The sequence below is a fragment of the Wyeomyia smithii genome, chromosome 1 (genome assembly GCF_029784165.1).
Source record: "Wyeomyia smithii strain HCP4-BCI-WySm-NY-G18 chromosome 1, ASM2978416v1, whole genome shotgun sequence".
Classification (NCBI taxonomy): domain Eukaryota; kingdom Metazoa; phylum Arthropoda; class Insecta; order Diptera; family Culicidae; genus Wyeomyia; species Wyeomyia smithii.
Window position 1 is genome coordinate 8,282,318 of NC_073694.1, and position 15,126 is coordinate 8,297,443.

Sequence of the window (15,126 nt, forward strand, 5' to 3'; positions counted from 1 at the left end):
ATTCGTGATTTAAAAATCGAAGAACAACGATAGAATCACGTTTTGCTTAGAAAATGCAGCTCTTTCAGATGATACCAAAAACTGATATAGCTGAACAACCCAATTGTACATGTAGTTGCTGAGCAATACGAGTTTAAAGGTAATTTTTCGAGGTAAAATCTGATTTCTCTCCGCCGGGAATGGGTTAAGAAATATTGTTTGGCGATCCTCCGCTTGAAGCTGAACGATTCTCGCTGGTTCTAAGTGAAATTTCAGCTTTCCCGAACGAACACATACGATTCGCATAGATTCTCTAGGATTCCTCACATTGGATTCCTGAGCGTCCTTGAAAAGGATTCCTGAAAAAGAATCCTCAGGAATGCCCTGTATATGGCTCTAGGATTTTTGAAATAAGAATCGTGAGTGGGAATCCTCCGGATCGTGTTTGCGATTCCTTTCACGATTCCGTCACTGATTTATAGGTAGCCTGGGGATGGATTCTCTACGTGTTAGTAAGGGTTTGCTTGATTTTACGCTAAATCAATAATTTAGGATATTTTTGTATTGTGTTTTCAATATTTATGAAAATTTTGTAATTTTTTCGAACATTGGGATTCTTAATAATTTTGATTAGATTATTTATAGATAATTTTTGGGGTTTTGATACACTTAAAAACCGCTTTGTGCCACTCTAGCTTATTGTGGGATTGTATCAAAAACTTAGAATCTAAGAAAATTGTGCTGGAAACATCTATAAAGCGGAACGTTTTTCAGATATTCTAAGCCACATTAATATTGTTTTCTATTTAGCTTTGACAACTTTTTGAGCGTCTATATAATTTTCTAACATCTTTGGTCTTTGGAAGCGTTGTTAGTTAATTTTAATTATTGTTTTGCAATAAGTAAGATATGTTTGAGATCGTTCTAAGTTTTCAAGTATTATCCAATAAAGCTTCTCGTTGCATTTCCTGGACTTAAAATAATTTTGGATAATTTTCTTCTTTGGTAAATCTCTTTTCCCACATTTTTCAGTCTTAATATAAGTTATACTTGCGTCCGTTATATATCCAAGCATTTCACTGTTTTATGTACTTTCAAGCTCAGTTTAGATTTGTTTTGACATTTTTGGAGATTTTTCTGGCGTTTAATCTGGGTTTATTAGTTATTCTTGACTTTACGAATAATTATTTTGGCGATTCAGAATTAAATTTTTTCATGAACCGATTTTCTAAGTTGACAATCATAAATTACGTAACGCTAATAATAAGGAGGCTTCGTAGTCGCAAGGTCACAGAGTTCGCTTCGATAAGCGAATGGTCGTGTGTTCGAATCTTAGTAGAATCAGGCCATTTGGTTGTCGAAGGACTTTAGCATGGGTGTATACTCAAGCCCTCCATTACATACCCTTTCTATGAGCAGAATTCTCCAGTACCCCTGTTAACCCTCTAGTGCCCAATGCCGCCTTTTGGCGGGCTTCAATCAAACCTCTAAAAAGCTTTAATAAATACTTAAAAAGTGATTTTACCGAAGCCCGTCTAGAGGTCCCTCTTATAATCAAAACTGGTCTGAGTAACGTAAAATAGTTCTCTTCAGGGAATTGTAATTGTGGCGCGTTATTGGCTTAGGGAACGAGGTTTCGATAAGAATCCTTCCTCTTGACATGATAAGTCCCTCTTACATTAAACCTGGTCAAAAAAAATCCGAGGTTATCTGCTGGGAATCCCGTTCGTCATCGACTGTTCCGCATTCAAAATGACGATGGGAAATAAGGATATTACAACAACGATCGCTGGATGGACACTACTTCTGGAGGAATACGATTACGTCATTTCTATATAACTCTACAAAAATTCTGAAATAACTCATGAATAGTTCTAAAATAGTTTCTAAAATAGGTCGACCAAACCGAAAAAGATACGACGATCTAAGATACGACCGCATAACTGACGTATAATACGCACTTTCCGACATTTTGTTGATTGATAACTTGTTAAGCTGTTATAGAACGGATTCCGGCTGAACAACAGCCTAATAAGTATATAACACATTTTTTTGTTGGGTTGTTATTAATAAATGCTCTATTGAGAGTATTTCATTACTGAGTCATAGAGTCTATTACTATTTGTTTTAATCAAGTAATAGCCCACATGGATTTTGTTACACGTAATTGTTGAATAACTCTACTGATGCTAATTTATAAACAACCCAATTTGCAAACAAACATCACGAAAAAAACGCTTTTGCATTAAAAATGCGCTTTTTGGTTGGCAATATACTTACATTCATTAACTGCTTCAATTAAAAGCAAGTAACAGTCCTTAAAAGGACAGTTAGGTTTATTTTCTACAAGGCTGGAAATCAATCGAATAATGCCGTTTTCCTTTTTTCTTCGAAGGCAGAACAGCTTGGATATTTGAAAAATCATTTCCTTGAGCAGTCAATGACGAAAACTCGTTCAGTTTCTTGTAATTGCGAATTGCTACTTGCAGGATGATTATCGTTTTATCATCTTTAGCAGCGTTTCCCGCCAATTCCAACACTTCAGCAGCAAGGTACATGGCAGCCGCCAGAACAACTGTGCTCGAACTGTGCCGCACAATGTTAACTATATTTTGTATATCTGCAATAGTTTGGAACAAACCCGTCATTTTGCTGTCCAAATATGTTTGAGCGGAACCAATCACTACAGTCACTCGATATGACAAGAAACGCTTGAAGTATCTGTACAATTTCCGAAAGCTGGGAATACAATGCACATATGAGTGGAGTGGACCTTCTGGATAGCTCCATTGGTCTTTACCAAATAACAGTATTCAATTTATGAATGTAACTAACTTCAAAATAATTCGGTGTTTCTGAATCCTCGAGAACTCAGGCTACAGTGAGCTTCTGTATTTTACAGATTTTTGAACTGAAAAAGCAATACAGAATCTGTATTACAGAATTACAGAATATTGCCGAAAATACAGATTTTACAGATTTTTTTTTTTGACGACTGAAATCAATTTAAAAGGTAAAATTCGATTATATGATTTTCAAAGTTTTGTAAAAAAATAACAACATTAGGATTATGTTGGTATCGAAGCTGAAGAAGTGGAATGTGACTTGAACGAAACGCGAAAATGAACGTTTCGAAATATTTGTCAGGATTTCTATGCAAAGTTCGTAAAATAAATTGCAAAGAGATCCCGCATAATCAATAACCATAAAACGTGCCTAACAACTAGTTCGGGTGATAGTCCCGACTGTATGGGGTATCGTTAAACCATATGGATTATCATCCGTTTATGGTTATTGATTATGCGGGATGCGTTTCCACCAACCCTGTTGTAAAAACGGCAGTTTTAAGTAATCTTAAATCGTTCCTGAAATTAGAAAATTTAAACGATTTGATGCGTCAATTTTTCTAAATTTGTAACAGTAACTGATTGACAAGGGCTATCTAACAAATTTTGCACGCTTGAAAAAAATTTTTTGACCGGAAGATTCATTAATACAAATGATTTAACTTGGTCTGAGTTGTTGAACACCACTATAGGCGGGATGGTAATTTGAAGTTTTCGTTACAGATCATTTGTGAGATTTTTTTCAATAAATCCACACCCTTCTGCTTATTTAGAACGCATACTTTTAATATATAGTTGAAACCAGAAATTGCATGGCCTCTAAGCTAATGATCTCAATTTTAAAAGCTGAAAGCTACCCTGCAGAGCAGGGAGGAGATACTAATATTAAATAAACGAAAGCTTTAAAGAATAAATTTACCAAAACCTGTATAAATATATTCTTCAAGTAAAAATGTTTCCATCCAACATTCCGAGTTTGCTCGATACAGATTTTTTGGCCCGAGATACAGATATACACATATTTTCAAAGAAAAATACAAAAATATTCGAAGGGACCGGAATCTGTTTAAAAAACCAATGAAAAGCAGAAGTATGCATCCGTTGCCAGCAACCGAGTCATGGAGAGATTTTGTGGATTACTCTAAAAACAAGAAGCGGATGTTACTGGGAGATCTAGATAGAAGCTTTGAACCAAAAGACACCGTAAATCCAATGATTTTGATTAAAGTATTGTTTATTCCGGAATTGGCGGTGAATTCTATTTCCGTAGGTAACATGTGCAATGCTAGAAAAAGGTAATTTTCACCGTTTAAAATCTGTAAGGAATCCCGGTCTAATGTCACCAATCTGCATTTGTTGAGCCTACGTGTTTATTCAAAAGAGAAGAAGAGGCAGAACAGCTGACATTCACGAGATATTCGTCGCAAGATTAAGAATATCGTATGGTAATCCTGAAAACTAGTTCCGAAAGCCCAGGACCTGAATTTACGTAAGACAATATTAGACAGAGGAACAGATATATATCCCACCTACAACCTGCTACTATCCGCTAAAAATCAGTGCTATTCTCAAGGAAAAATTGAACATTAGTTCCATTATGATGTTTACCACACTTATGACACACATTGTAGCATTACAACTTTTACAGATATAATAGTGAAACTTTCTGAAGCAGACGTTTTCTTGCAAAATTTTATTGATCATGCTATTCGAAGAGTTTTTCAATACTTGAAGTCTGACACTTCGTATCCAAAAGAAAATTTTGTGATGATCCTTGAATGGAGCTGTGATGGGAGCAGCAATCATGCAAGGTTTGTCTTCCGACATTTTGTTATCAATTTTATTTGCATTATTACATTTTAGTTTTTTTAACGTTTTGGAGTGTTCAAGACTAAGGAGACCCTATCGTTAAGTTTTTTCTTTGGATTCCTTAGGAAATTTTACATAGAATATCAAATCTTCAAGGAGGTATATTGTTTAAACTTTGAACACAGACAAACAGACGCGCCTCTTCGAAGGAAAATCCTGAAAGATCTTCGTTCTTATTTGAAACGTTACACTCATGCGCCGCCATGTGAGCTTATTGCCTACTAACTGATTCTCGTAAAACGGTTTTTGTCTTTGCTAATGGGTGTGTACGCTCGCTTAAATAAACCTCAGCGGCATTTTGTCTTTGATAATATATACACGCTTGCTTGTAGCGACACTAGTGGCATTATTGTCCACTAAGCGAAATTTCCAAATAATTGTTATTTTTCTGAAATGAAATCGTCATCGAGTGGCACGTCTGTTTGTCTGCGCTTCGAAGATAGATTTTTTTTGTTTTATTCTTTGGTTTGATAAGACACTACTGCCTTGTTGTTATTCGAAAGAGAGAAACAAGAATTTACGAACAAGTATGAATTGGCTTGAAAATAGAAGCAGAACTCACCATTTGATTTACTTCATCCAGAACATCCTTTTTATTGCATTGGAGTCACCCTTGATATTGGTTTGAATCATCACTCATCTGCCAAAAAAATATATAGAAATAGAAGGTAGACATTTTATTATCATAACTTATCAATAATTTTTCATTCATATTCTACAAGACATCACTGTCAAACAAATAACTATCGATCTATTACAATTAATATCATTGCAATTGGATTTCAATTTTTTCGATATAATTTAGAATTTCGTTTCTATTACCTGAGAAGATCTTCCGCACTGGTTTGAATCGGATCCCATATTTATTGCCATCACACACCTGCAAGAAAAAAGAAACAGAAAAACATATGAAAAATTTCATAACATAACAAGTAACAAATAGTTGAAGTGCGATGAATGAATCGCATGCTTTTGAGGTTATGTTTCTATTGACTCGAATTGCGCTTGGCACGAGCAATGTTTGTTACACAATTCCGTGCAAACATCCGCTCAAGAGCAAGAAATAATGAAACACAACAACCACTACTAACCCAGAATCTCTGCCCGGAAGGAATCGGATTTCTCGCTACCAATTACGTGTATTTTCATAACAAACTCATCTAACTCTTCTTTTTTTTTTCTCTCTCTCTCTCTCCTTACAGAAAACCAAGCCCAACAGTACGGCGAAGTGAACCAGCTGGGAGGAGTGTTCGTGAATGGGCGTCCCCTACCGAACAGCACCCGCATGCGGATCGTGGAGCTAGCCCGACTCGGAATCCGACCGTGCGACATTTCCCGGCAGCTACGCGTCAGCCACGGCTGTGTATCGAAGATACTAGCACGCTACCACGAGACCGGATCGATCCTACCGGGAGCCATCGGCGGTTCCAAGCCCCGCGTCACAACACCCAAAGTAGTGACGTACATCCGCGAGCTCAAGCAGAAAGATCCGGGCATTTTCGCGTGGGAAATCCGTGATCGACTCCTGTCGGATGGGGTTTGCGATAAGAACAATGTGCCTAGCGTTAGTTCGATCTCGCGAATCCTGCGGAACAAGCTGGGGAACATCACCCATCATCACAGTGGCAATCACACACCGCACACGACCCATCTGTACAACTCGATCTATCCCTCCTATCCGTACACGACCAATTCGCTCAAATCGGAAGTTTCCTGCGGCGGCAGTCCGTCCCCTCCGACGGGGGTCACACCGATGCGATCGCCTCACCACCACCATCACTGTTGGCCCTCGTCCCACTCGGTGACCGATATCCTGGCGAACGTTCATCACCAGGCCGCGGTAGCCGCCCTCCGGAATGGCAATCCCGTCTCGCAGTGTCACACAACGCCACCACCTCCGTCGCTGGGTTCCGTCGTGCCTAACATGGCCGGCAACATGCAGCATCAGATGCAGGACACAACCCACCAATCGCCGAACTCGTACAACTATTACATGTATCTGCAGAGCGGAGGAATGCACCACGGCGGGCTGGCCAGCGCCAGTGGATTATAGGAGCCACCCGTGTTGTCGTCGTCAATGTCGTCATCGTCGTCGTCGTGGCCTCCTCTGATGGCTAGCCAGAGTGTGCTATTTTAAAGGGGGCAGGACACGCCGTTCAATTACACAGTGTTATTTTTGAGTTTTTTTCTCTTCCGTTTGGTCACCTTTTTTTAAACTACTACCATTATTATTATTATCACTACTACTTATACTACAACTATTACTGCTAATGCTACCAACTAGGGTGAAACTGGTTTTTTATGAAAGCTTAAATTGAGCGTGTGACAAACGTGGTGCGAATGCGTGCCTGTGTGTGTGCGAAAGAGTGTGAGAAGAGGAAGAGGGGGAAAAACAATGTCCAACCAGTGCAATATTGTGAATATGTCAAGGTTACGGAAACCTGCGTTTACACTTAGTATGATTTTTCTTCGTTCGTACATACAGCTGGAAAATCAATTTCAAACCAGTTTTTTTTATAGTTTGCCATACGTATAAGCTTCCATAGTCAGTCGATAATTTTTGTATAGTAAAACACTCACAAACACATACACACAGATTTCAGGGGTGAACTGGACGCAAAACACATTCAGACAAAACTAATCGAATTCAGGAAATAATTGAAAAAACAAAAGCTTATAAAACAAACAACTGACAGTACAAAACAAGATGATAATACACTAACACAGAGGGGGGGAGATTCGATCGAATCATCTCGAACTCCTCCACTGCTGGTGACTATTGTATGATGACAGCGAATAAGAGAAAATCCAATGCTCAAAAGGTTGTAAATTAAAACAAAAACTAAATCTCTGAACAAAAACTAGTACCACCAAAACTTATTTTTTTCTCAAAACAAGTGAACTAAAAGCAAGTACAACACTTATATCAAACGTTCAAACAGAAAAGCTCCGATCATGTAGCGAAAGTAACAAAAAAACAGAAGAGAAAAGCAATATTTTAATAAGCATACCTTAACTTGCGAAAGTACTTGAAAAACTTATAGCAAAGGACTATTTTAAACTGTACAGAGATCGAACAAACCTGCTTCATCAGAGAGCATACACATTAAAATTAAACTATGCATGAAAAAGAGGAGAAAAAAGTGTAATAAATATCCCCAGATGTGTGCCTTTTTCTATAACATATATATACAGAGGAGAACAGTGCGAAACAACAGCAACAAAAAAATGAACCCAGATTAGCCGGCAAACTTGTACATAGCAACAACAGAACAGAACAGAACAAAAAAAAACAATCAACAAAACATGAGCGAGAGAGACAGAGAGTACTAATCGCGCAGCAGCTTGGTAAAATAGTCATGCCTAGGCAAATGCAACTAGCAAAACATAACCAACAGGAAAAAAACGCTAATGCTATTAGAGAGGGATTTCACACCAAACTCACTTGTGAGTTTGGTGACATCATAACCCAATGCTTTATGCTTGAAAACCCATATTAAAAAGCGAATTCGCGTGAAATCCCTCCACCCATTGCCCTTCTGCTGGGTCCAGAACGCGACCGCGAACACTTGGCGAGATTCGCGCGAGCAAATCAAAGCAACCGAAGAAGGCGGCCGGCAAACGCAATCATACGTGACTTCTTTTCGCACCTACACCGAGTGTGTGTGTGTTCGTGTCCGTGTTCCGGCGACCGCGAGAGGGGTAGCAGCGGTGTGGTTGCTATGGAATCCCCCAAGCGTTTGTTTACACTCGCCAATTTTTTTCCGTTTCTGTGTCACGACGATTTTCCTCACGATTGTGTTTTTTTTTATCAGCAAAGCCCCGGGTTCAGCCGATTCAGTACTCGTTTTAGTTTTAGGAATTTGTAGAAAAAAAAAAGAAAAACAAACAAACCAGTGCTATTGGAAATTCTCACGTTTCTCAAAACAAATTGTTAATATTAGTTTCTAAGAGGTAGTTTGCGAGATAATCCAAAATGAATGCTGTCGAAGCATACTCTTGTAAATTTGTATTATTGTTAGCGAAAAACAAGTGAATAAAGGAATAATTGAAAAAAAAAACACCGAGGAAAGAGCTTCACTTAAATCAATTTTGCAAAACAAAAGTAAGAGAATCTATTTTAACAAGCAAAAAAGCGTGTAGCATTATGATAATGATAATGACTTGAAACAGAAAAAACCAGGAGAAAACTAGTTGAACAAAAAAAAAACAAGCAAGAAATGCATCACACTCAAATCGATAAGTAGGCAATTATCTAGCGAAGTAAGTAGCATTAGAGAGGCGAATAAGCGTGTATAAGTTGTGTCTCCCCGGATTGTAAATTGGCGAACTAAAGTGAAAAAAAAATTGTAGAAAGCAAAACCCAAACAAAAAACAACAAGAGTTTGTTTGGAGTAGGAGGAGGAGGTTGAGGAGGGGATAAACATAACATTTTGAATGTTTTTTGATACAATGTAATTTATATCTAATTTAGTTTAATGTGAATATATTCTATTTTAAGTCCTTGAATTAAATATAGAAAATATAAAAGCGAGATCTGTATCGATGAAAAAATCAAGTTGAGTTTTATTTGTTTCTTTGTTTGTGCCTGGAGCCGAATATCCGAACTTTATTATTCTAGCCAAAGACGTTACTCACAGTTTGCTGATTCGATATGGTTTTCCCATTCCTGGCTCGAAGTCCTGGCACTCTTTGAGTTAATTAGATGCTTTGGGTCGACCATTTCTGAGCAAGTACACCACACTGTTTTCACGGTTTTTAAAGCTTCCATAAGATTTTATATGGGAAAAACCACTTTTTCAAAACTTTTTCCATAGAGATGTCCAGTTGGCTCTTAAAATTGATATATTTTTACATGATATTTATAGGAAATTTTCCTGGGAAAAACTCTTCTGAAGACCGCGAGGCGCTACCTTGCTTGTGAAAAAATATATTCCAGGCTGTTTGAATGTCTGACGAAGGGCTCACCATTGAATATTACTAGCAATACTGCTGCAGCTTGCTGCTGTTCCAAATTCAACCATGTGATGAGAAATGATATCGATATGAGGCTTCCCCGAAGATACTATGAGCAAAGATCACACTTTGAAAATTAATTCCACGCGAAATTATTTCTCATACTTAAGCAAGTTTGGAATAGCAGCATGCTGTAGCAGTGTTGCTTGAAAATTTCAATGGTGAGCCGTCCGTCAGACATTCAATTAGTTTGGGGTGAATAGCTGTTTCTACAAGCATCGTAGCGCCCTACGGCCTTCAGAAAAGTTTTTCCCAGAAAAATTTCATACTTATATCATGTATTGATATTTTTTAAGAGCCAACTTGACATCTCGAGAGAATAAGTATTGAAAAAAGTGGATTTTCCCATATAAAATCGTATGGAAACTTTAAAAATAGGGCGCAAATCGGGCGTTTCACCGATCGATCTGAAAAGTTACACAGCTGTTATGGGACCCATAAAGAACACAAAAAGTGCATGAGAGCTAACATTTATTTTTTGTCCCACCCTAATGGTCACTCTTAAGAAAAAAAGTTTTTCTAACAAAAACTTCTCTATTTGGAAATCTCAAATTTGTTTAAAATGCAAATATCCAATCTTGTTGATGTTTTATTTTTTCTTAATTTCAAACTGTTTGTTTAGGTACAAAAGTAAACAAAGCTACCAACGCAAAGCAAAGCAAAGCCTTGGTGCTGCAATCCGATTCTGAACTTGACCTTCTGTTTATTATACACAGACTTCGCAGTCGACTGTTAAGTGTACAGGACAATTGCGGGGCTAGCGTTACGATCCTACTGATACTAGCAGTCTTTCCCGTGCCGAGACTCGAGCCTACGACAACTGGCTTGTTAGGCCAGCATCGTACAATGAGACGTCTACTAAGCAGTTGCATCAAATCGTCGATTGAAGCTTCCGTGGTTTATAATGCGGATTTCCAGGAAAAGTCGCGTTTTACACCGATTGTTTCAAATAATATTCTTTTCAAATTGCTTATTCAGAGTGTCGGTTGAATTTATTTTACGGATTTTAGAGAATTTCTCAAACATTTAATTGGTCCGAAGATCGAAACTTTTCAAAAAAAAAAATGTTTCGAGACAGATCTCAACGTTTTATGAATTTCCAACACATTTACCATAAAAAAAATTCAACAGTTCCATGTGAATTTTTTCATTGGTCACTTTGAGGCTTTTCTTCCCGATCGATGTTCGCTTGAGAACAAATTTTGCATGAGAAGACAAAACTTCTAAGCTATAATTTAAAACGATCGATGTTTAATTTTTCCATACATTCCATTGGCATTCAAGAGCAGGTTGACAGAGAGTAAAAGCAGAAGGAAGATTGTCAACGATTTTTAGATAAAATTGGCGCAAATTGTGCAGGTTTCCATGAAGGTACTCGCTAAAGTCGATAAACAGTTGAAGGAAGAAAAATTTTTGAAGGCGAATATTTTTCATAGTTTTAATAACACTATTCTCGCAAGAATATATATATATATATATATATATATATATATATATATATATATATATATATATATATATATATATATATATATATATATATATATATATATATATATATATATATATATATATATATATATATATATATATATATATATATATATATATATATATATATATATTGTTTTTTTTTTTTGTTTCAGGTGAAGGGGAAATTTGCATCCAAACCCCTGAGGTGTCCAACCTCAGGGAGTGTGGGGTTGGTTTGAATCAGTGACCGGACCCACTAAAACCCCTCCAGTCTCCAGCCCATAATACTCCCCGGGACCACCGCTAGGTATTGCTTCGGGGAGCGGCTTTTGTGCTCTGTGCACCCTCTTGGTTCTATAGATCTCTTTGCTAACTTAGCTAGCTAACCTGGAGACTGGCCGTTAGCTAACACTGGCGTGTCGGTGGTCAACCTGTCGCCTGTTTTGCAATTCTAAAACTATTTGGGAGGCGGCTGTACAAACCGCCCCCCAAATATTTGGGTCTTTACACATCCTCCGAACTAGGTTGTCCGGAGTGGTGTCTGGCCCGCTCACTACCCTCATGTCGCGCATGCACAAAACGAGGGCACACGAAGAAGACATGCTCAGCAGTCTCTTCCGCTTCCGCGCACTCGGGACACATGGGGGACCCCGCATGCCCGAATCTGTGTAGATACTGCCTAAAGCAACCATGGCCTGACAGAATCTGTGTCAGATGGAAGTTCACTTCTCCATGGCGCCTCCCGACCCATCCGGATACATCCGGAATAAGTCGATGCGTCCATCTACCCTTCACGGAAGTGGACCACTCCTGCTGCCATCTGATCATCGAGAATGATCTTCTGGTACCTCGTATGCCCCTTGTGTCACGTTGATCGAAGCATTCTACGTCCTCCTTAATGGCTATGCTGACAGGCATCATGCCGGACAGGACGCAGATTGCGTCGTATGACACAGTTCGATACGCGCTCGCAACCCTCAGGCACATGAGCCTGTAGGTACTTTCCAACTTACTCCGATGTTTACTAGTACCTAGTGCTTTGGACCACACTGGCCCGCCGTATCTCAGTATGGACGAAGTCACGCTAGCTAGAAGTTTCCGCTTGCTGCCGTACACTGCTGAGCTATTGGACATCATGCGAGATAATGCTGCAATAGCCATTGAAGCCCTCTTACAGGCATATTCGACATGGCTCCCGAAGGCGAGCTTGTCATCGATCATCACCCCCAGCAGCTTCAGGGAGCGCTTAGAGGCGATGGTGCAATTCCCGACACTGATCAACGCCTGTTGCTTCGACTTGCGGTTATTGACAACTGAAATCTCCGTCTTATGATGCGCCAGCTCCAGTTTTTTGGAGCGCATCCAGTCCTCGACGACGCTTATAGAGTGCGAAGCCGTCAACTCAACCTCCTCGATCGACTCGCCGTAGACCTCAAGTGTGATGTCGTCCGCAAACCCAACGATCACAACCCCTTGGGGGAGCTTTAGTTTCAGCACTTCATCGTACATGATATTCCACAGTACCGGGCCCAGGATGAAACCTTGTGGAACCCCTGCGGTAATTGGGACACATTTTTGACCCTCGTCTGTGCTGTAAACTAGCACACGATTCTGGAAATAATTTCCCAGAATCCTGTACAAAGACACCGGAATGTCTAGTTTCCGAAGCGAGTGGGCTATGGAATCCCAGCTAACACTATTGAACGCATTTTTCACGTCCAACGTGACGATTGCGCAATAGCGAATGCCCCATCTTTTACGCTGGAGTGCTACCCTGCTGTTTTGGTGACGGACAGAATAGCATTCACCGTAGACTTGCCTTTTCGGAAGCCGAACTGGTTACTCGACAGACCGTTTGCACTTTCGGTGTACCTAACCAGTCTATTGAGAATAACCTTCTCGAGCACCTTACCCGCCGTATCGAGCAGACATATCGGTCTGTATGCCGACGGGTCACCAGGTGGTTTCCCTGTCTTCGGCAATAAGACCAGCTTCTTCCATCTCTCTGGGAATGTACAGTCATCCAGGCACTTCTGCATGACTTCCCGGAATAGTCTGGGGGCCTCCTTGATGGCCTTCTTCACAGCCAGATTCGGAATCCCATCCAATCCCGGTGCCTTGCTCACCTTCAGGGAGTTGGCGATCGCGATGAGTTCCTCATTCGTAACCGTTTCCGCCTCCTCTGCCTCGGCACGGCTAACGCCGTCACTCATATATTGGGTGTTCGGCAGGTTGGCCGACCACCTCTTGTCTGAGTTTGAGATACTGGAACGTCGGTGAAGTGACTCGCCAGCCGGAGGCCAAGGATTTGGCTCGTGGCGTGGAAAGAGTCCCTCTATGATCCGCTCAAGCATCGCTGGTGATTTTTCTGCGGGCGCCATCGCACCCTTAGTCTTGGCCATCACCATCCTATAGGCGTTACCCCACGGGTTAGTGTTGGCACTAGCGCACAGTCTTTCGAAGCACGCACGTTTACTAGCTTTTATTGCTCTCTTAAGCGCCGCTCTTGCGGAACTGAATGCCCCTCGACGATCTTCCCTTTCTTCGTCGGTTCGCGCACGTTGAATCCTTCTTCTCGCTTGAAGACACGCTCTGCGGAGGTCCATTATCGCGTCGGTCCACCAGTAGACTGGTGGCCTTCCATGCCTAGGCTGGCGGTTCCTAGGCATAGTGGCGTCGCACGCCCGCGAAAGTATGGCAACAAGTTAATCAGCGCTCAGGTTACGAGTTATGCTCGCCTCGTGTTCTAGTCTAATTGCTTCCGCAAATACCTCTTCGTTGAAGTGTGATATCCTCCACCCGCGAGGAGCTGGAGTGTTAATTCTACTCGCCACATGCGGTCTCGTTTTACAGTCTACGCTATAACAGACCGCCAGATGGTCGCTATGAGTGTAGCCATCGTCTACCCTCCAGTTCGTGATCAATCCTGGACTACAGAATGTCACATCGATGATCGACTCCGCGCCGTTTCTACTGAAGGTGCTCTTCAAGCCGACGTTGGCCAGATCTATGTTGAGCTTCGCCAAAGCCTCCAACAAGATCCGGCCTCTCTGGTTTGTGCGTCGACTTCCCCACTCAGTTGCCCATGCGTTGAAGTCGCCCGCCACTACCAACGGTGATAGACCGATCAGCTCGCCGGTGGCTCGGTCGATAATCCTTGCGAACTGCTCGGTAGACCAACGAGGCGGAGCATAGCAGCTGCAGTAGTACACTCCGTTCACCTTGGCAACCGCGTATCCTTCGTTTGAAGTTGACACTATCTCTTGAACCGGGAACCTGCTCGTTGTCCATATTGCCGCCATACCGGACCCGTCCGAAATCCAGTTACCGTTTCCGGAAGGAATTCGGTAGGGGTCCGAGATTATGGCGATGTCCGACAACGACTCAGTGACTGCTTGGTATAGCAGTTGCTGAGCCGCGAAGCAGTGGTTCAAATTTAGCTGTGTCACTCTCACGCCCGTGGCTTGCTAGTCGGCTTACCGGCCGTGCACCTCGGGCCTCCCATTATGTGCTTTGCGTCACGCTTCCCGGCGCACGCCAAGCACTTCGGGGGCTCTCCGCAGTCTTTGCTTCTGTGGCCTGCAGCACCGCACCGCCTGCATAGGGCGCTTCTGTCAGGCCCCTTGCAGCTAAAGGACTTGTGTCCTTGCTCGAAGCATCGAAAGCAGGGCATCCACGACTTCGCATGCCTCGGTGACTTCGTCCAGGTATTTAAGTTGTAGGGTTACCTGCGACGTGAGTGCCCGAACCTGCACTCTATCTCCAAGCGCCTCTTGGGCCAATGCCCGATAGGCTGGGCCCTTGTTTCTGGCTTCCTTGCGGAGCTCGACGATCATTTCTCCCTTGCGGGATCGGCGGATGCTACGCACATCTGCCCCCAGATCTTTGAGCTTCGCATCGCCTCTCATTGCCTTAAGGACTTCCGAGTACTTTGACTCTTCTG

The 15,126-nt window shown here is 41.3% G+C and overlaps 1 protein-coding gene across 1 annotated transcript in view; it reads left to right on the plus strand.

Moving 5' to 3' along the window:
• The window catches only part of LOC129728336 (paired box protein Pax-1), a 149,744-nt gene extending 140,492 nt beyond the window's left edge, over window positions 1-9,252 (plus strand). Inside the window, exon 2 of the mRNA XM_055686774.1 lies at window positions 5,897-9,252. Coding sequence (XP_055542749.1) covers window positions 5,897-6,747 — 851 coding nt within the window. The 3' untranslated portion in view covers window positions 6,748-9,252. The remainder of the gene's footprint in view (window positions 1-5,896) is intronic.
• The last annotated feature ends 5,874 nt before the right edge of the window (window positions 9,253-15,126 follow it).